General features: G+C 37.2%; 1 protein-coding gene across 2 annotated transcripts in view; it reads right to left on the bottom strand.

The window, feature by feature from the left end:
* Positions 1-22,352, bottom strand: part of CERKL (CERK like autophagy regulator) — a 111,748-nt gene that overhangs the window by 477 nt on the left and 88,919 nt on the right. For both annotated transcript variants that reach the window (XM_044768618.2, XM_070508205.1), the window contains 8 exons: positions 17,699-17,841; positions 12,061-12,135; positions 11,106-11,283; positions 10,967-11,026; positions 10,332-10,357; positions 10,128-10,236; positions 7,347-7,443; positions 950-1,128 (listed from right to left, as the gene is read on the bottom strand). In XM_044768618.2, the coding sequence (XP_044624553.2) occupies positions 950-1,128; positions 7,347-7,443; positions 10,128-10,236; positions 10,332-10,357; positions 10,967-11,026; positions 11,106-11,283; positions 12,061-12,135; positions 17,699-17,841 (867 nt within the window). The remainder of the gene's footprint in view (positions 1-949; positions 1,129-7,346; positions 7,444-10,127; positions 10,237-10,331; positions 10,358-10,966; positions 11,027-11,105; positions 11,284-12,060; positions 12,136-17,698; positions 17,842-22,352) is intronic.

Genomic DNA, 22,352 nt, shown 5'->3' on the forward strand with positions numbered 1-22,352 from the left:
TAAACCTGTTTATACCAATTGCTCTTGTTTTATTGTTAGTGACATGGAGTCTATTCTGACTCCTAGTGACCCTGTGTACAACAGAGGGGAACCCTGACCAGTCTTTTTGCATCATTCTCTCATCTTCCAGCTCTGTATCAGACAATGCTCCACAGCTATTCATAGGGTTTTCACGGCCAATTTTTTTGGAAGTGAGTGGCCAGGTCCTTATTCCTAGTCTGTCTAGTCTAGAAGCTCCGCTGAAAACTGTCCACCGTGGGTGACACTGCTGGTATTTGAAATACCAGTGGCATGGCTTTCAGCATTCCAGCAACATGCAGACACCATAGTATGACACCCAACAGACAGGTGGTATAGTTCCCTGACCGAGAAAAAGCCTGGGCCACAGTCGTGACAGTGTTGAATCTTAATGGCTAGACCACCTGTTGCTGATGTAACTTAATTAAATATGTAAAATTGCTCCTACATAAAGAAAGTTGAATGCTTTAGAAAGACAATAAAAGCAGACTGCTGAACACAAGCGTTATGTACTAGCTTTGGGTGAAAGGATATTGTAAAAGACGGGAAATTAAATTGTAACAATCAGCTACTAAGATGGCTTCACAAGGTTTAAGATCTTGATCCAGTTTTAAAAATCCAAAGTGGAAATTGTAGACATGCGTTATCTGTGTAGTTTATGAAGAACGATAATTCAGAATGCTGATGTGGAGACTCATAACCAAAGACAATGCCTTGGTTCTACATAACAGTTAGTGAACAAATGTAAAGTTATACTTTTTTATTTATTAAAATTGTACGTATATCTTTTTAAGCTTCCTGGATTTACTAATTTTTTAAAAATTAGCCAACTGCCTGCCTTGCTAGTTATGGGAAGAAAGCTTCCACTATACTATTAGTTTTCTGCGTCTATTGTCTATTGGACACAAGGTGATGAAACAATTAGACTTACCTAACATGGACCTCTGATGCAACTTCCATTAAATCGCCATCTACATTCCAAGGAAAACTGTTTTCTGAAGCAGTTTCATGCGGTCGCTCCTCCTCCTCTGGATTATGTGCACTGGTATTATTCCTTGGGTGAACTTTTACTTCTTCAACAGTGTAAGTCTCAATGAATGGAAAATTGAACTAAATAAAACAAATGCAAATCATCATGGTCCTTGCCTTATCCCTAACTGCTAATGCAAATTAAGAAAGTTCACTGTGGGGCCTGCCCCATGGCTGAGGGGTTAAATTTGCGTGCTCCGCTTTGGCGGCCCAGGGTTTTGCTGGTTCGGATCCTGGGCACAGACATGGCACCGCTCATCAGGCCATGTTGAGGCGGCGTCCCACATGCTACAACTAGAAGGACCTGCAACTAAGATATACAACTATGTACTAGGGGGATTTGGGGAGATAAAGCAGAAAAAAAAAAAAAAAAGATTGGCAACAGTTGTTAGCTCAGGTGCCAATCTTTAAAAAAGAAAAAAAAGAAAGTTCACTGTGCTATCTCTTGCAAGTAAATATCAACATGCATGCTAAAGTTTTTATAGCTGTGAAATTCTATGACCAGGAATCCCTACTTTCTTTGGAAGGAATCCCTTTTCTGAAGCTTTCCCAGCTCACTTAGATCTAATAGCTGGCAAACTTGTCTTATGACAAATAGTATGTGTCTATGAAATTGCATACAATAATGAGATCATAGAATTTCCAACTAAAGACTGAATCTTTAATACTGGTTTGTTGATGCAGATTTCTATAATCCACTGATTTGATTATTAACATGTCAACTAGTTTAGCTGATATAAAGCAAAATCTAGTGTAAGTTTCACACTTGGAATTTAATTAGGAAGAACCTGGGTCTAAACTTATGAAGGTAAAAAGAAAAAGTCAAGCAAAAGTGATTTTCACAGGTGTTTGCCTGCCTCATCTCCACTTTAAAGATGGACACAAGTTGCAAGATGGTTGTATTGACTTACTGACCACTGTAGAATGGTACAAAGTAAGCTTCAAATTTCAATTTTTCTTATTTGCCTAAGAAAACTATAGTGAAAAAATATGTATTCCATGGGGCTGGCATAGTGGTTAAGTCTGCACACTCTGATCCAGTGCCCTGGTGTTTGCAGGTTTGGATCCTAGGTATGGATGCACATCAAGCTATGCTGTCGTGGCATTCCACACACAAAATAGAGGAAGACTGGCACAGATGTTAGCTAAGGGCAAATCGTCCTTAAGCAAAAAGAGGAAGATTGGCAACAGATATTAGCTCAGGGCCAGTCTTTCTCACCAAAAAAAAAAAAAAAATTTAAATTTAAAACAAATGTATTCTCTGAAACAACTAAGAAGAGAGAGCCAAATAACCTTTTAGTAGAAATGCACAATAACTACTCATTTATTTCAGTTTTCAGATAAATGGCATGAGGTTTATTCCTAACATATTATCTATATGTTTTCCCCCTTCTTCCACATATAAAACTCAATGAAGCACAGAATTTTAAAAGCTGACAGAAAACTATTTTCCCCAACATTCTTATTTTACCTATGTGGAAACCGAGGTCCACGGATTTTACAGTTTACACTGTATAATACACTGGGTTCCTCAGTGGATCATGCTGGGGGGACATAGAGAATTAGATACAGAATTAGAAGGCCCCAAGCAGCTCCCTGTGAAAGTGCTTAACAGTCACTGCATTAGACCCCCCATCTCAGGTGTCAAGCCTCAGGGCATCTTCCATACTGTGCACCTGCAAAAAGTTTCTATATAATCATTTATTGTAAAATAATGTGTTTTAAATGGGTCACTGATAACTAGCTATTATGGCTTAAATTGTGTCCCCCATTAAGATATCAAAAGTCCTAACTCCTAGTCCCTGTGAATGTCACTTTCTTTGGAAATAGGGTCTTTACAGAGGTAATTAAGTTAAGATGAAGTCATTAGGGTGGGCCCTAACCCAATATAAGTGGTGTCCTTATAAGAGAGGAGAATGCCATGTGAGGACAGACACACACAGGGAGAGAGCCATGTGATTAAAGAGAGACTGGAGAGATGCAGCTACAAGCCAAGGAATGCCAAGAATGGATGGCTACCACCAGTAAGGCTATTAAGTCATGAGTTTTCATGTGCATACATCATGAAATGAAATCTATCCATCCATGAAAATTTATTACCTTTGAAGCCACAGACATTGTTAGATGGGACTTAGTGATCCAAGAGCCTAATGTCATGTGTGAGAGTGTGTTTGGGGCATGAGGAAGAGACGTAAACAGTTAGAATTGTAATACATCTAAGTACCATGGTGGCGTAAGCAGAGAGTTAAATGAGAGAAAGGAGAAGAGGCAAAGAGGCTCAGGAGTTTGGGTGAGCTTCCCATTTGAGCTGAGTCTTAAAGAACACAGAAGAGAACCTGGAAGAGAAGGGAAGAAGTTCTAGAGGGAAAAAACTACATTTGCAAGAGTACAGAGATATGTTATGGTCAAGCAACTATGGAAAAATTCAGCATACTGTGATACTAATTGCCATACTGGTATTTTGGCATTTATTTTACAGAATATATAAATGCTTGAACTTAATTTTTTAAAATAGACATATGATGGATAGTCTGAATTGCGCAGCCCCCCGAAAGATTTTCATGTGTTAAAGTCCTAACCTCCAGTACCTCAGAAGATAAGCATATTACGAGATAAAGTCTTTAAGAGGTGATTAAGTTAAAATAGGGTCTTTAGGGTGCGCCCGAATCCAATATGACTGGTATCTTTATAAGAAGAGGAAACAGGGACACACAGAAAGATACCAGGGATGCACATGCACAGAGGAAAAACCATATGAGGGCACAGCCAGAAGGCAGCCATCTGCAAGCGAAGGAGAGAGACGTCAGGAGAAACTAAACCTTCCAACGCCTTGGACTTCTAGCCTTCATAATTGCGAAAAAACAAATTTCTGTGTTTAAAGAACCCAGTCTGTGATATTTGTTATGGCAGGCCTAGAAAACTAATACAGTGACAAAAACACCAGAAATCTGGTAGAGGATGGCAAGAGGAGAGGCTGTGACACAGCAAGGGCCAGAAAACAAAGGGCCATGTATTTCATGCTAAGGAATCAGACGCTACCCTAACAGCAATGAGAAAGACACTGAAGAATTCAGCTGAAGAGAAATCAGATGTCTGTTTTAGAAAAAGCCCTCTAGAAGGAAGTATGGAAGACAAGACCAGAGAAAAGGAAGACCAGGAGACTATCGCAAGCAAGAAGAGATTAAGATTTGAATTAAGGTGAGGGGTAAATTTTAAAAACATTTAAGAAGAGAACAAATAGAACTGCTTAGAGGATGAGTTGTGAGGAATGAAGGAGAGAGAAGAATCCAGAGTTCTCCAGGAAGGGTAGAGAGTTGTGCCATTGACCTGGGTAGGGAAACATGGAAGGAGCACCTTTAGGGGAAAAGATGATAAGGTCAGCCATGGACGTGCTGGACTCAATGCCTGTGAGTTTTATAACCTTCTCTGTACACAGTACCATACAGTGGTCCTGCAGACCAGCAGAAAAGACAGAAGTGTACAAAGCTCAAACAGTGGTTCAGACAACGGGGGCAGTGAGATCACCCAGGAGAAGATCTCGTGAGAAGACAGGAGGGCTGCACACAAATCCTTGGGGAAGGACTAACATTTAAGGGTTTTAAACTCCCTACCAAAAATCATGGTCAAAGTGAATGTAGAAAAGTATGGACAGTGAAAATGGAGGCCAGCTAAAGGATGGCGTTGAAAGAACTTGAAGGGTAATTTTTACCTTCTATCAGTTTTACAGACAGATGGGAAGGGCAAGACGCGTCACCCCACAAAAGATGGTTTTCAATATATCCTACAACTGTAATACATATGAACATTCAGTTCAACCTGGTAACAATGGTTCGAGACCTAGATTGCTGCTCTCCTTAGGCTGAAGTGCTACATTTTCCTTCCTGGATACCAGAACTACTACCAGTTATAAGTAGATTATATAATCTTACAATTTTCTGGTCCTTATAATATTACATAACTTACATTAATTTACATTATTGAAAATATCACCATGAAGGAAAGAGTCTACACACACACACACACACGTGTGTGTATGTGTGTCTATAATTTTTCAACAAATGTACCAAATTAACATTGCTTGAAAGTAGTCACTTTGGGAATCAATCTAATTATTCTTAATAGCTACCATTATGCAAAGCATTTTAGAATCTCTTCGCAAGAAATTACAGAGCAATATCATGGACTTTAATTTTTAGAAAGAGCTAAATCAGTCAGAATTAAGCCTAATGAAGCACACACCCACATACACACACAAAGTCAATAATTTCTTGCATCAAAAGCAAGATATGAAAAGTTGTCATATATATATATATATACAATAGAATATTACTCAGCCATAAAAAAAGACAAAATTCTTTCATTTGCAACAACATGGATGGTCCTTGAGGGTATGATGTTAAGCAAAATAAGCCAGACAGAGAAAAACAAATACTGCATGATTTTACTCATACGTGAAAGATAAACAAATACATGGATAAAGAGAACAGATTAGTGGTTACCAGAAGGGAATGGGGCTGGAAGTGGGCAAAAGGGGTAAAGGGGCACATATGTACGGTGACGGACAAAAATTAGACTACTTGGGGTGAGCATGATGAAGTCTATTCAGAAATTGATAAATAATAATGTATGCTCCAAATTACACAATATTATAAACCACTATGATCTCAATGAAATTACTGAAAAAGAGCAAGACTGGTAGAATAATGGGAAAAATAGGTTATATCTTATGTAACATGATCTCATTTTTTAAAAACAATTATTTTCCTGTACATATAGAATTATATTCGTCTTTATTTTATAGTAAGCAACTACTACTTTTAAAATCAGAAGAAAGCTATTTTCATATTGAAAAGAGGATGTCTACCAAAATTGCCTCAGAAATTTGCCCCTTAGGCAATTCCAAAAGAGACCTCCCATAAATAATTTGTACAATAGATGACTCCCTAAAATAAGTATACAACTTCCCAAAGTAAGAATCTTAAGGTTAATATTCACTTAAGTTTTCATTTAATAGAAAATGACTAGGAAAAACTTATACCAAAGTAATGACACCAATTATCTCTTGGGATATGGAATTTTGCATGCTTTTTATATTGTTTTCAGGTTTCTATTTTCTGACTTAGGAAAACAATGAACATGTACTGCTTTGGGTTAAGTAATAAAGTTGGTTTTAATGTTTAAAACTGCAGTTTTAAACTGAAAAAGGCATACATTCCTTTAAAAAATCAACAAAGCGCTATTATTTCCCAAAACACACATACATAAAGTCATTACTTAGGCTTACAACCTACTTTATATATGCTTTTGTCTACTTTGTCTCCTTCGACATTTATATTTAAGGAAAGTGGGACTCTTTCTAATTTTTATGTCATAATTTCCAAAACACTTAAGTCGCTTGCTCAATACACGTTGATCAAATCATGTACTATGCAGAAGAGAACTGAAACTTCATGAGGACCGCCCATGAACTACGTAAGCAAGACCAGCAGCTAGTCACTGGCTGGATGGACTCTCCTCCTCCTCCCATCTGGCCTCTCCCAACTACATCAAAGCACAATTTTATACCTTTAAGGTGTGAGACTTTAGAGTTCTACAACCATGCTAAGCGCTTCAAGACTCGCAATTTCAGAAATTCCCATATTTCCAGGATCAGTTTCCTAATAACTGTGCCAAAATATCTGCCAAAAGAATATGGCTTATAATAATAGTTACTGCTGCTCTTTAAAACAAATCTAAGTAGAAATATTTTATCTATCCATTTATCTCCACAAACTTCACCACACATTCTAGTTTGGAATAAAATGTCTGTTTAAAAGTGGCATATTTTTAAATGTATATCTGCAATTCTATTTCCATCAGTGATGATAGGCAGATCTGTAAACAAATGGTAGGAAAATCTAAAGCTCATAACTTTAGAGAAAGTCTGATGCCATAAAATCAAGAAGGCTAAATATCTCAGATTTCACTACTTTTCATTCTGAAGAACAGTCAAGTATGTAATTTTATCCTTCATTTTCTTCACATTTCAATGTAACACTACATTTTCTATTTTCTCTTTGCACATACATGCACAGAATGTATATAACCACCAACCCATAGCTCAGAAAAGGCCAATCTACATTAATACTGATGGATACTTTTCAAAATCTGGAGAAAACACAAATTTTAAAAAAAAGATTAATGTATTCAGAAGGAAATAAAGTCTTCTTTCGAGGCAGGACTTGGTGTCAACTCTTCCAGCCTCTCTCTCTCCATGATTAATAGCTTTGCACATAAGTAACAAAAATAATTTACTATACCTGATTTTTAAGACTGGCATATCTTTTCAGGTGTTTTATAAATTCTGGTCGAGAAGTGTTTCGTGCAATAATAAGAGCCATACTTCCATTATTTAATCTGAAATTAAATATTTGTATTTGACATTAAAATGTTTATTAAGAGATTACATAAGAAATTACCAGTATATAATTCCTTCTAACAAATATGTTTACCAGGAGTTTTAGGCAAGACAGATAAATCGTCATCACATTAAATTTACCTAAAATTCTCAAATCATGTCTTTGCTGTGCTGTTTTGTAAATGATACAGCCTTTCAAATAAGTTTTTATTAAACAACTGGCTTCCTTCTCAGTAAGCTCATACATTAAGGGCTGTTTAAAAAACAAACCATCATGCATCCTATTCACATATCAAGACATAATTTAAAATCCAATGTATTTGCTTAGGGATTCTAAATGTGAAACCATATGTTTTTTTAAAGATGTATTGTAAATAACAAATAAAAATGGTATTAACAACTAGTTTAACACTTTCTAAAATCTAAAGTGTGACCTAAATATTTATTTGTGGGCAAGTCTAAGGGACATAGGAAACCAAATAAACCAAAGTGGCCCTTGGAAGGATGAAAGGGAATGAACAAATGCTGCCACACAGCTTCAGTTAAATGACCAAGCATTCTAATTGTGCACAACTGTTCAGTTCAATAGAAAAGACTATAAATTTAGAGGTGTGATTTAGTGCCAAAAAAGCCTCTTTCGGATGCATCTAGTTTTAGAAGATAGTTTGCAGAAATACGTATAAGTGACTTCTAGCTTGCTTTCAGTGCAAATATAAAGTTATTCCAAGAATAACAATAACAATGTAAAGAAGAGCTCTTTAAATCTTATGGAAGCTCAGGTTAGAGCTCAAAGGCACCTTGGAGATGATGCTGTCATTCACTCAGTCTACGTAGAAAGAAAAGAAGACCCTACATTTAAGTGATTTGTTCAAAAGCACATGGAGAAAACCAAAATGCTCACTTGGACCAGAGCTCTTAATTCCTAGGGTCCAATGCTCCTTTTACCCATCATGCCACCTCTTCCCAACTGGAAGTAAATGGTACAAAATGTTCAGAGTAGTGCTTTGTGTATCCTTTATTCTTACTCAGAAACATAAAAAGCATTTTGTATGTCTACTTTTCAATACGCATCAGTAATTGAAACACACCTGATGTGCCTGGCACTGTTCTAAATGCTTCACACAGATTAATGCATTTAATCTTAGAAAACTCGGAATATAAGAATATTAGTTTCTATCAGCAATTTGCGCTGAGGTATATTGAAGTAAACTATACTTTATTGTGAAAAAATAAAGGAAGCTGAAAGTTGAAACTCCCGTGCAGTTGCCCTGAATCATTCAGAAGATAAATCTCTGAATATCTCTGGTCAGCTGAGGCTTGGTGTAAAGGCCTTTGCAAAAATGGCATGCTTGATTATAATCCACAGAAGAAGTCCCTAACTAGTCATCCTTCTCTCGTAAATTCATTGATTAAACCTGGTGTGTAAGCAGTGGAATTCAAGGCAAGCTGAAACAATGTATGAAGCCGCTTTGAAGGAAGCATGAGTCAGTGCTCCCAGAAGAGTAGGCTGGCTCTGATGAAGGCCCTTGAGCAAACACGAGAGTTGGGGATGGAGTAGGGTTAGAGAAACATCGTCTCGAGTCTTGGAGAACATAGCTGTGGTGGGCTGGCCAGGTCTTTACTTTCAGTGATGGAAAGGACGTTAGGGAGGCACCAGCTGTCTAGGATTTGTGAGGGTCTAAGGAGGACACAATCAGGCTCAATTTCTAAACCACGCAAGTTTCAAAACACTCCTTTCAAGTTTCAGCACTATGGATAATTAATGAGGACCATGACATCCGGATTTTTAATAGAAAAATTTGTAGTTTCTCTTTCGCTTCTCTAACTTTGAGTATTTCCCTGTTTGGTACCTTCATATTGATTGCCAAGGGAAAAGTTTAAAATCAGTCCCTTTTATTAGCTGTTAATCATTCTGGTTAAATATTTTCCAGAGGAGTTAAAACTGATCGTTAAAATGAAGTTATAAATAGCCAAAGTACACAAGTTATCCTTTTATTCCACTTCTGGGGAAAATCTAGATTTAACTGTATTACACAACAATCATGATCCTTTCTTCTATGTTCTACAGGAGTGGGAGAGAAATATTTTCAGACCAATAATGGACAGTTGCTTGAAAAGAATGTGCAAAAGATGGGATATCTCTATGGTATGGATAAAACAATATATAAAGTTCTCATGAAATTGTAGGCAGTAGATTCATATGTACCATTTTTCACAGTAAATATAACTGAAATCTTTCCTTTGACTAAAAGTATCATATATAGCCATATACATGCTTTTCATGCTAAGGATATTTATATCTGCATGAAAATTGGAAAGCAGAGACATTCATAAGAAATACCAGAACTAAATACAACATTCTCAATAACTGGTAAATAAACATAAATAAATAAAGCAAGCAAAGTAGGCCCCAAATACACAATAACATCATGTCAATAAAACCCAAGGAATATTATTTTAGCCTCAGTGATATTAAAAAATCAGAATGCTTGTCTGATAATTTTTCCAGTTTAACAATTGTTCTCAACCTACTCTGGTGACAAATCCCTTAAAATCTCTAATATTACAGAGTCTAAGAGAATATCTCTTAATATTCTAGGCAGCCAAGTGTTAAGGGGGTATTCTGAAAGAAAATTGTGGCTTATAGAAAAGTATCAATGATTCAATAAAAACGCTTACTAACCTGGTATTAGGTGCCAAGCCTCTAGGTGCCACTGAACACAGGCAAGGAATTGCCATAATGCTGATATTCAAGAACTGACCCTGGATCATTTGCCACTGTTCATTACAGTCTAAAGGTAATGGAAGTGATCGGTTACTTTCCCTCACAGGAGCAAAACATAAACAGAGCCTGGCTCAGTTCCCAAGGAGGTACTTTTAGACTCACCAGATTTGGGAGATTCCTGTGCCCTCCTAAAAGTAAGAAAACAAAACAAAGAAACAAAAAAACTTCACATAAAGAAGAGCATCTATTAAATATGAGAAAATGAGAGAACCCAACATTACATCTACTAAGTATTTTCTTAGATTAATTAGATACTAAGTGAAAATATGCGAACAATCCCATTATTGCATTTATGGTGTTGCTTCATTTAAAGGTAGTATCATCAATAACAATGCTTTTCAATTTTTTTAAAGATTGGAGCACTTCCTTTGTGTGGCTTTGATTAATATTTGTATTCCACACCAGACTGAAATTCTCATGAGGGCAGAAACTATGGATTTTGTTTGTTTGTTAGTTTCTTGGCTTATTTTTGTATCCAAAGTGCTTGGCATATAGGAGGCACTCAATACACAGCTGTTGAAGAATGGGTGGATGGATGGATGGAGAGAATGGTTGTTTCTGAAGACATAAGCCAAATTACATGGCCCACTAGAATCTGTAGGACTCCACAATTCTATATTCTTCACTAGTACGTTAGAAAAACAAAGATCTTAAGTCTAATAAGTTGTTTATATCAAACTGTTTTATGCTTTAAAGAAAGATAAAGACATCTATATTACTTTGAGCTTTTAACCTACCTTTCTTGTAAATCCTGAGAGCTTTTAAATGGCAAAAATGATATTTCACAGTCCTCTGGCCTAAAATATAATGAAACTTGTTACTGACAGTCATTGACTCTGGGATACAAAATATTTGGTTTAAGAAAAAAAGACTTACTTAAGTTTTGCCAATGCCTTAATTACAGCAAAATCCCTTCGCTGGTTAGGGGACATCCATCGATGCTTTTCTGCCAGAGCCAAAGTTCTTCCACCAAAGCCAAACATGGCTGAGAACCCAAAGCGAAGAAGCTTGCCAATGGTGCTGAAGCTGCAGACATCGACCGGTTGTACATGCCCTTGAATATTATATTGACTATTAGTCAATCAGTGTGTGAAGTAGGGCCAGTCATCAAAATGGCAAACATAGATCATATTTACTTATAGAAGAGCTTAAACTACTTTATACCACAATGAATATCCTTGCTTTCTTCTCATCTCTTTTTACCCACAACTGCTGCAATTGCTGTTTGTAACATTTTCAGGTACTCAGGGAAGAAACACAAAGTAGAAAATTTTGCCATTCATTTCTATTTCATATTAAATATGGTTAAGGAAGTGAAGTTGACGTACAAGTGCAAACTAAACTCAGATTTAACAGTAGTTTTGCGTTGCATTTATCTGAGCTTACGTGCTTTCCACCAATTGGGATAATCAAAGGTCTAGTGGATGTGAACTGGCTGGAAGATGTTTCCTTGCATTTTTCTTTTAACAACATAATCCCAGCCCTGAAGTCTTGGTGCAGTCAAACAACAGTAGCTGATACACTCAAATGGCGTGTGAGGGTTTTCTTGACCCGGTTATAAAATTGTGATCTTGAACATCATTACAATACTTTCTTTTACTGCAAGATTATAGTAAAACTTAGTTTACTGCTCGTTATAACACTTGTATTCTGAAAAGACAGGCAGTCAAAATTGTGAAGATTGACTTTTGTTTTTTAGTCAAACGTTTGTCTGCTTTGAGAGATAAAGAACCTCTCTTTCCTTAGACAAGTCTAACAAAACTAAAATAGCCTTCCTTATGTAAATAAAAACTTCCTTATAAAACATGGACTTCTTTGAAAGACTTCTTACCCATTATAATGTGCAAAGTTGCAGTTACCACGTGAGGGACTCCATGAAGAGAATGTGCCAATACGTTAGTGGAGCCTGCCAAATCAATTTTAAAACATGTACAATCAATGGAGAATACTTTTTTTGAAGAAGAAGAAGAAGATTAGCCCTGAGCTAACTACTGCCAGTTCTCCTCTTTTTTGCTGAGGGAGACTGGCCCTGAGCTAACATCCATGCCCATCTTCCTCTACTTTATATGTGGGACGCCAACTACAGCATGGCTTTTGCCAAGCGGTGCCATGTCCACACCCGGGATCCGAACTGGTGAACCCCAGGCCGTCAAAGCGGGATGTGCCAACTTAACCACTTCACCACCGGGCCGGCCCCCTAGCATACATTTTAAACTAACCATTTGCCCTTATTTTATACAGATGTCACTATATAATGTTTAGATGTAAAATTAATGGAAGTTTATAAGTTTTCATTCACAGCACAGATGCACATCAAACAGTTGTTAAATTACTATTTAATCTTCAAACAACTCAAAAGTCAGAAAATATTTTATAGTATCTATTTGCTCACAGGTTTTTCCATCATGAAAGTCTATTGTCTCCCAGGAAATATTAGCTATATCAAAATCTACTCCATCCCACTTTAATGAATGGGCTTCTAACTTCTATATCAAAATGAGCACCAACAGAATGGTGTCTCTGGTGAGCAGAGACAAATACATAAGCAAATAATAAAAATCCAAATAACAGCCAAGAAAATGTACAGAATCACCATAAAGTACAAAAGACATGCTTTAAACACATTTAATGAATCTTAGAGATAAGCTCTCATCGAAATGGGTATTTCCCTCTATTATCCAACAAATAGCATCCTAGATGAAGAAAATCTTTAATTTAATGGGTATTTGTGATGGTATGAAAATCTGAGACATTATGGATTTCTGATTTTTTATAATCATTTGCATAACTTAAGACCCACATGAATTTTTCCCACCAACCTCCAGAAGGAAAGAGCTCTCTCAAGTCAGGTCCCTGGAACACTTATGTGTCTCTGAGATCTTGGGGGAAAAGCCCTGCTTCCTGAGGGGAAAATACCAGCTAGCCCCTGCCATTTCCAGGAAGTGAAAAGGGTTTAAAATTAAGAAGCTACAGTTTTGCTTGAATTAAAGAATATGAGAAAGAAATCCAGTAACAGCCGAGAGCTGTGAAAGCATGGATGTGTTGTGTACTACAGCTCTCAAGGCAGAGGCTAGTCCCCTGGACTTGTTACTCAGGAACCTTCCTGTGTGGTTAGATGTAATCTGTGCTTGGGCTGTTCAGATGGAGAAGCTGAAGCAACTCAGACATTATTAACCAAGACTGTCATTAACGTAATAACAATCATTAGGGACCTTTCTAAGCATTAATGATTTCCAGACCTCTAGTAATACCAATACAAAGAAAAGTTCACCTTAACTAATTGGTAAACTGGTTTATCAAAAGACAAGTTAGGGTCCGACCCTTGTTACTCAGAATATGGCCCACAGTCCAGCAGCAATGACAATACCTGGGTGCTTACTAAAATGTTGACTCTCAGGCCCCACTCCAGACCTGCTGAGTCAGTCTGCCTTTTATAAGATCTTCAGGTTACGTGTATGTACAGTAACTTGGAGAGGCACTCTTCTAGAATGCATGGTCCAGGATCAGGGAGGTTGTTAAAAAACAAATTTCTGGTGCTGGCCCAGTGGTGTAGTGCTCTGCTTCAGCAGCCTGGGGTTCGCAGGTTCAGATCGCAGGCACGGAGCTACACTACTCATCAAGCCATGCTGTGGTGGCAATCCGCATGCAAAATGGAGGAGGATTGGCACAGATATTAGCCCAGGGACAATCTTCCTCAGGCAAAAAGAGGAAGATTGGTGGCAGATGTTGGCTCAGGGTCAATCTTCCTCACACCAGCCGCTGCAAAAATAGGCAAATTTCTGGGTTCTACCTCAAACCCAGGGAATGAGATTCTCTGGGAATGGGGCTCAGGTGTCCAGGTTTCAGCAAGTTCTCAAGGTGATTCATATGCACCCTAAGGTTTGAGAACAAGTGGTCCAGAAACCTGTTACTCAGTGCATCTTTACCTAGGACTCAATTACCTAGGCCTTTCCAATTATCCTTTGACCCTCTACCCCCTGCCCTTTTGCTGTCTAATTGCTAATTAATCTGAAATGGGTGGGAGAAAAAAGAGGAAACAAATCAATCTATTTTGCTTCCCAATCAGATTTACGGTAAAGGTTTTGGAGGAGGCCGCATAATTAGAGTGAGATATTTAGGATTATCAATGGATCACAGTCCTCCATGAAACACATTTCCTCCATTACCATGGTTAATTAGGAGTAGGCCATAAAAGCATTCCTCTAGAAAGGCTATTAAAAGACATAATATAATGTTGTCATGTGCAATAGACAATGACACATATCATGACTCAAGAAAATAAAGACCATTTATTCCCTGTGAGTTTGAAGTATGCTAAGCATGCCCAAGCACAAATCCTTTTAGAATGCTAGAGATCACTTTTTTATTTTTATGTCTTCTCAGGCTTTGCAACTTTGTAACTTTTCCTTAATTCCATAGAACTTGGCAGTGATGATAGGCAGGACCAGAAGTCAGAAAATTACTTTAGTCATCTCCTACTCTGATTAACCTGTAACTTAGTCCTCAGGAACGGTTTTTTACACTCTGAATTAAAAAGGAAAAGTTCATAAGGAAAGTGGATGTAAAATTGTAAAACTAGGGATTGCTCTATTTTTTTGTTTGGACAATCTACAAAATAGAGTACAATTTTCTGAAACAAAATGTAATCCATCTGAAACGATGTCTACATGCCAAGAGAACATGCTGCTCGCATAAATAACAACTAGGTAATTTTAGCATTCTCACAAAAGCTATAAATGCTCTACTTCAAGGTAAACATTTTAATTAGCCTGAAAAGTTATTTTTCTTAACGCTACCAGCAACTTTGCTCACAACCACCTCCTCAGACCTGCTAACATGTGCCAAATACAAAGAGTAAGGACAGAAGTAGCAGCTCATGTAAAGAATGACTGATGAAAGTACCAGGCAGAAACTAGAGAGACAAAAAAAAAAGAAAGAAAAAAATTGTCCTTGGAAGTGCAAGCACTTCTGCAGAACAATTAACTTAATTAACCAGACACCATGAATATTCATAAGGCCGTTAATGTCTCCCACATCCAAACAGATAAATGTGATGTAATGACTTCCTAGTCGAGCATATCTAAAATTCTCATGAAAACTGCACCTACACTTTGGTTCTTTGCCTGAAATATCATAGAAATTAACAGTCCCTTGGCAATATTTTATACTCCTTAAATTAATTGGAAAGCATGAATTTATTTACGTGAACTCTATAGGAATATATGGTTCGCAGCCATCAGTATGTGGATTGAGCCTTGTTTTACAACAACTGGATTGCTCTTTTATTTTTATGTCCTCTCCGGCTTTTTTCTCTGTCCTCCCCCCACCCCTTTAATCGCAATCTCTCTGTATAGTTCCTTAGCACCAGTTCCCATAGCAACAAGCACCATTGCTAATGGCCAGCAGTTCAAATACAGGCTTCCCCACATCTGATCCATCTGAGTCTGACCATAACTCAGCCGCTTAGTCTGTTGGCTCAGCAGAGTAATTTACTAAACACTGTCCCTCTGGGTGTCTCTCTCCAGGAGGCAAATGGCTTCAAAGGCAGACCATCTTCTGTGTTCAGCTTGGAAACTTCCTGCCTGGCTCTTGTTCCCATTCTCTATCAAAGCCCTGACTAGGCATAGAGTCCTCCTATTAAATATGTTCCACACATAACTTCCTCCTTCTAGTAGATGGAATCCATAAGCTGGAACTCCCGTACTGTGACCAGAGTTTTGGCAACAGGCTGTATCTTCTAAACAAAAAGTATTCAACTGGTATTTCTACATATCCACTGTACATAGAAAACACTTTCAAAATCGGAGATATGCTTAAAAAGTATAATAATGATAAAACTCAGTGCTATTCCTTCATAAAACCAGAGTTACATTCTACAAAGATAAGCATAACCACCAGTTTTTCTAGCTAATTATTTACTTTATGTCAAATGCATACCTGTGGGGACACCTATCTTTCTACTTTTGATGCCCAGCAGTTAATGAGTGATCTCAGGAGTGTAGCTACTTATGAAGAGAAACAGTGATCTCCTTCACATGAGTGGAATGTTGAAAAGATTCCACCATTATAGACAGAGCTACACAAAAAGGTCAAAGTGACTGGCTCCAAATGCATCCTTTTTTCTTTTTGAGTTGAGGTTATTCTGTTCTCTTCTACTTAAGACCATCACAGGTTCTTCTCTATGTGCTATACAATTATCAGGATATATCAGAAAATCCCTCTTCTTTTAAATTCTTGTTTTGATGAAAGCCTTCGTACTTTAAAAGGGCAATTTGTGTATCTTTTACTCTTTGTTAATTAACAATACTAAATATACTGAAATACATACTAAACGAATGTGGTCATCAAATGGATAGGATGTTGAATTTTTTCCAACTATGTGCATTATTTTCTATTTTCATAGGAAAGAATAATTGTTTCTGCTTCTCTTTAGAGGTAAATGAAGAGAAATAATCACTTTCCTTCATCATTATGTGTTTAAATAATAATTTGGGAGGAGCGACACCAATAACATCATAAACTTGTGAAAGATGCTTTCCTCTTTTCCGGATCCCAGTGTTACTAGAGGGGTCCCCCCAGGCTCTCATCTCCACTTTTTCCTGCTCCCTTCCCCTAATCACAAATCACCCTAGAACCAGCTCCCAGAAGATTGCTTCCTACTATTTGTCAACTACAATTCAGATCCTTCTTGTGGCATCCAGAAGCCACCATGGTTGGGGCCTATTTTGACACCATTATCACCCAACAAATGGCCCATTTTCTATTCCCCAACACTCTTGGGTTTTTCCCTGACATTTATCATTTTTGCAGTCAAGAAAATAATTCATTCTAATCTTTTTAAGCCAGATCCTGTCTATTTTTAGGCCTAATTTAAGTGGTACTTACTCTATAACGTTTTCACTACATTCATTCGCTTAACAAATTTTATTGAGCATCACTGTGTCACATTCTATTCTATTCTAGCTGCTGGAGATACAGTAGTCAGAATGAATCCTTTTGGCATTCTCAAGGTTACCTGTTTATACTTTGATTATGGGAGTTACCACATTTTACCTAATATGGAATTGCAAACAGCTTGCCTGGAGTGGGCCTGTTTTGAAACTTCATATCTGGGACTGTGTGATCATTACACTTTCATTTAAGAAGGTAAAATAATCATAATCTCATTCACTAATTGCTTAACTATGTATTAAACCTTCCACATATACCATCTAATTTAATACTACAATAACCTTGAAATGAAGTGAATATTATGTATGTTATCTCTCTTTAATGGATTAGAAAAAATGAGGCTCAAAGAAATTAAATAACTGTTGAAAGTCTCACATTTGCTAATGGAGATGCCAAGCTTGGGTCTTTCAGAATCAAAGTCTGCATTTAACTCCGTGTTACACTATCTAGGTTAGGAAGTAACTAGGGATAGATAGGAGGAGAGGTTCCAGTTAGCAGATCCATGGCCACTCCCTTGCCTGCTGGTATTACACCAAGTGGAAGCTGTGCTTGGACAGGAGTCAGGATGCTGTCTGTTTCCACCCCAGCGTTCTTCTGGGCTCTGAGAAGCAAAGCGTGGGCTACTTCACTGGCAGATCCATCTCCACCAACACACACGACGCTAGAAAGCAAGAAATTAAGTAAAAGAATGCAAAGCTTCAAAGTAATTGGTAATAATTCATGAAATCTAGGCTTCAAAATATTAATCCTATATATTTCATGTGCATGATTACTCACACACCTCAAACATTTTAGTATGTGTCAGTGGATAAGAAGACACTGGAACTGCACTGGTAAAGCTTACCTTATAATACCATGATGACATCCCATAAACAAAATATTTTTAAATGAGTTAAGAGGCATTAAAACATTTGAACCTGTTAACTCACATCTGACCTGCATTTTGCTCTGTTAATGTCCAAAAGCATATTATACTCATTTTGTGTATTTTAATAATAGTCATGGGCAATCCATTTAATTAACATAAACCAAAGAGATAAAATCCTGCTAATTTTCAACATAGCTTGAAAAGACAAATAGCAATAAAAATCATGTAAAATATGAAGCTTTAATTTAAGGAACTGCTAATTATCATTAGTATATGAATATAATAATTGCAAATCTGAACTGGTTTTCATCTCCTCGACATTACCGCTACACAGCACTTTTAAAATTAGTGCTACTACCCTTTGACCCTAGTCAGCGCTGCTAATATATTTTTTAGACTTCATTATAAGTAGACTATGAGGGAGTAGGTGTGGGAATCCATGACAGTAATACATACAATACCAGAAATTTGTTTCACAATCATTTGTATTTAAAAGATGCAAAATAATTTTAAGTATCAAAATCATATCAATTTACCCAAAAAGAGGATGATTTTGTGTCATTCAAAGCTGATGTCACAACTTAAGGCCTACAAGGGCCCAGCAGGAGAGTATGCTCAGTCTAAAGGAGAAAGCTTCTCAGCTCCAGCCCATCACATCCTCTGGGAGGCAGGCCCAGAGGACCACATATTCTGATTTTTGTAGAGAAGCCACAGATCCTGATTTTGGGGTGAGTCTTCTAATTTGTAAATTCTGGCAACTCGTCTTCAGTATACTTATGCGTCACTTAATGACAGGGGTATGTTCTAAGAAAGGTGTCTTAGGCAATTTCACTGTTGTGCAAACATCATAGGGTGTACTGACACAAACCTAGATGGTATAACTTACTATACACCTAGGCTATATGGTACTAATCTTACAGGACCACCGTTGTAGTTGTGTATGCAGTCCGTCATTGACTGAAATGTTATCATGAAGCACATGACTGAATGTTTAAAAACTCTATGTGCCAAACCAAACAGCCTACAGGCCATAATCAGCAGGGGTTACTGGTTCCCTAAGTTTAAAAAATTCCAGAGGTTGATGAAACCAGAGGCTAAGGATATTTTTTCCATCAATTCCCTCTACCTTGTTCTCAGCCTTCCAGCCCCAGCACTTCGCTGAGGTTCAGTCCTATGGGAGCACAGAGCCTGGGCAAGCCAGGTCTACCCGAGTTAGAAGAGACTCCAGGATACGGGATATGACCCAGGTCATTTTTGGCTAGGGATATTATTTTATACCTGAATTGATTCTAAGGGTTCACAGTGTAGCCACTCGTTGGAGAAAAACAGTTATACCTACTGAGGGTCAACTTTATGTCAGATACATTGGCTCTTTTCTATTAAATTCTCAGAATTCTATAAGTAGGCGTTAGCCTCATATTTATAAATGGAGAAGCAAAGTTTGATTTGAACCTCATCTGTATGATTTCAAAGCTCTCCATGAGCAGATTTCCAAACATTCTATGAACTTAAGTGTAACTCCCAGCTCCATGCCTGTCTACCTGCTGTGGTGTGCGTCCTTGAAAGGAGCACAGAAAGTCAGCCAACAAAGCAACTAACTTGACACCAAAGAACTTGACTCTCCCATCTAGTACAACAACATCTGACCCCGGGAATCCTGCATCCAGTTAATATAGCGTCGTGCATGTTAACTCACTGCTAGAGTTAGTAGAAATGGCCTTTCTATGAACACGCTCTGCTACAAAAACCTTTGAAATTTTGTCATAATACATGCTGTGTTAAATATTTTGAAACTATAACAAATGATGACAATCAAATAAAGTAACCTTTAGCAAGTAATTACCATGCACCATGACTCTCCCATCTAGTACAACAACATCTGACCCCGGGAATCCTGCATCCAGTTAATATAGCGTCGTGCATGTTAACTCACTGCTAGAGTTAGTAGAAATGGCCTTTCTATGAACACGCTCTGCTACAAAAACCTTTGAAATTTTGTCATAATACATGCTGTGTTAAATATTTTGAAACTATAACAAATGATGACAATCAAATAAAGTAACCTTTAGCAAGTAATTACCATGCACCAGGCACTGTTCTCAGTGCTCTCTGTGTATTAACTCATTTAATTTGAATGATAACTGCATGCAATAGATACTTCTACTCTCAATTTACAGATAAGGAACCTAAGGCGTAGAAAGATTAAGTAACTTTTCCAAGGTCACACCACAGTAAGTGATAGAATGAGGACCTGAAACAAGACATTTGCCCTTAGAGCCTGCACCCTATTGAATATACTATATTCCTTTGCTATATATGAAACCTAACGAAAATAGCCCTATGAGGGTTTTATTATTTTGAAAATCAGTTTACTAGTAGAACCAATGTGAAATTGAATGAGTGAGGAAGGAACATATTTATTTATGGTGATCACTACTATATCATTAAGATTATCTCCAGGTATAATTACTCAACCTAGGAAATACACTTAATACGAACATATCACAAGAGTCTGGACACTATAAGGTAAAAAAAAAATCCAGTTTTTATCAGTTAATTTAACCCACTTAAGAGTTACCCTAAAACATAAACCTTAGTGCAACTAATCCTTTTCATGTGGTATATCTTATGTTTTCAGAATAAGTAAATTCCTTGCCGTGACCCCACGTAGAATGATTCTGTCTAGAAAAGTACAAGTAGGGGCTAATATCTTTTTATAAAAAGTAATATGGTAATATGAAAATTTTTAAGTGGGTGTTTGTCTATCAACCAATATCATCTTTGAAATGTTAAATGTATCATTTAATTTTTGATTTAAACTTTTTCTTTTTTGAAAAAACATACTTTTTTTTTAAACCTTACCTAGTAATACAAATATTGATAAAATGTCAATGTTAGCCAAATAATGTCTAGATTATTGTAGGTCTGGTTAATGATGAAACTAACAAAAGAAGAAAAACTGTGTAATTCAATAAATTCAAATGTAAAAAACTGTGAAATAAGATAGGAAAATATTAGTATACTTATAACTGCATAAGAGCTATAGATTAGCTTAACTGAATTCACACTTATAAATTTAACTGCTTCAATCTATGCACCTGATATTACTCTTCCCTTTGCCTTTACAAAACTTCCTGTTCATGCCCAGTATAAAGAGGGGGCAATATGGAAACTGACACTCCTACAAGTTTTCACAGTGGATCTGAGAATGTTTGCTAGAACACACTGGAGTTGCACACCGGCTGTCATGAGTACTGATACACTGTTCCTGTTGGCTTTAGAAATATGTGACAGTGTGTCTTCATAGAAACACACATAACTCATTAAAAAATTCCAAAATCTTAGCAAATAACATTTAAAAAATCTTACTTAATCATTTTGCCTTACTGAATAATGTACATAGTATCTTTCTTGGATCTTAACCTCTCTGGTCTGTGTTCAAAACCCTTTAGGTGATTGCCTAATCAGTCCCTGTGGATAGCTCCGCTGGAGTCGGGCGGAGATGCTCCAGGCTCAAGTTCTTGAAGGAACGTGAGGCCCTCTCTCATCCAATAGGATCTTTGGGTCACCTTACCCTATCCTTGAGTCTCTTGCATACATTTCCAAGAATGTGCTCCCACAGCCACTCTTCAAACAGGTTGAGGAACAGGGAACCCAAGAATGCAGGGCATTCCATTTTCAAACAATTCTGCTTGTTAGAAAATTGTTCTTTTGAAGTCCTAAAGAAACGATGTTTCCATTGCTCTCCTCAAATATCTCTCTATGCAATTTTAAGTAAAGTAACTTTTAATTATCATTTTATTAAGATAGTTATCCCAACCACCATATCAGCTCCTACTGGAAAAACTGGGCCCATGAAAATAAATGAACTATTGAAAGGACCTTAGGAAATAGATGACTTTCAATAGAAATTTTAAACTATCATATGTCCTAAATAAATCAGCATGCTAGAGCTTAGAAACAGTTAAATCACTGAAACTCAATTCATATAATGGATAGGCCAAACTATTTGGTTAAAAAATATATGAGTAAGGGGCTGGCCCAGTGGTATAGAGGTGAAGTTCACGTGGTAGACTTCAGCAGCCCAGGGTTTGCAGGTTTGGATCCCTGGTGCAGACCTACGCACTGCTTATCCACTCATGCTGTGGCAGCATCCTATGTATAAAATAGAAGAGGATGGGCACAGGTGTAAGCTCAGGGCCAATCTTCCTCAGCAAAAAGAGGAGGATTGGCGACAGATATTAGCTCAGGACTAATCTTCCTCAAAAAAAAAAAAAAAGGGTAATAACTAAGAGATCTATATA

The sequence above is a fragment of the Equus asinus genome, chromosome 4, assembly GCF_041296235.1.
Source record: "Equus asinus isolate D_3611 breed Donkey chromosome 4, EquAss-T2T_v2, whole genome shotgun sequence".
Taxonomy (NCBI): Eukaryota; Metazoa; Chordata; class Mammalia; order Perissodactyla; family Equidae; genus Equus; species Equus asinus.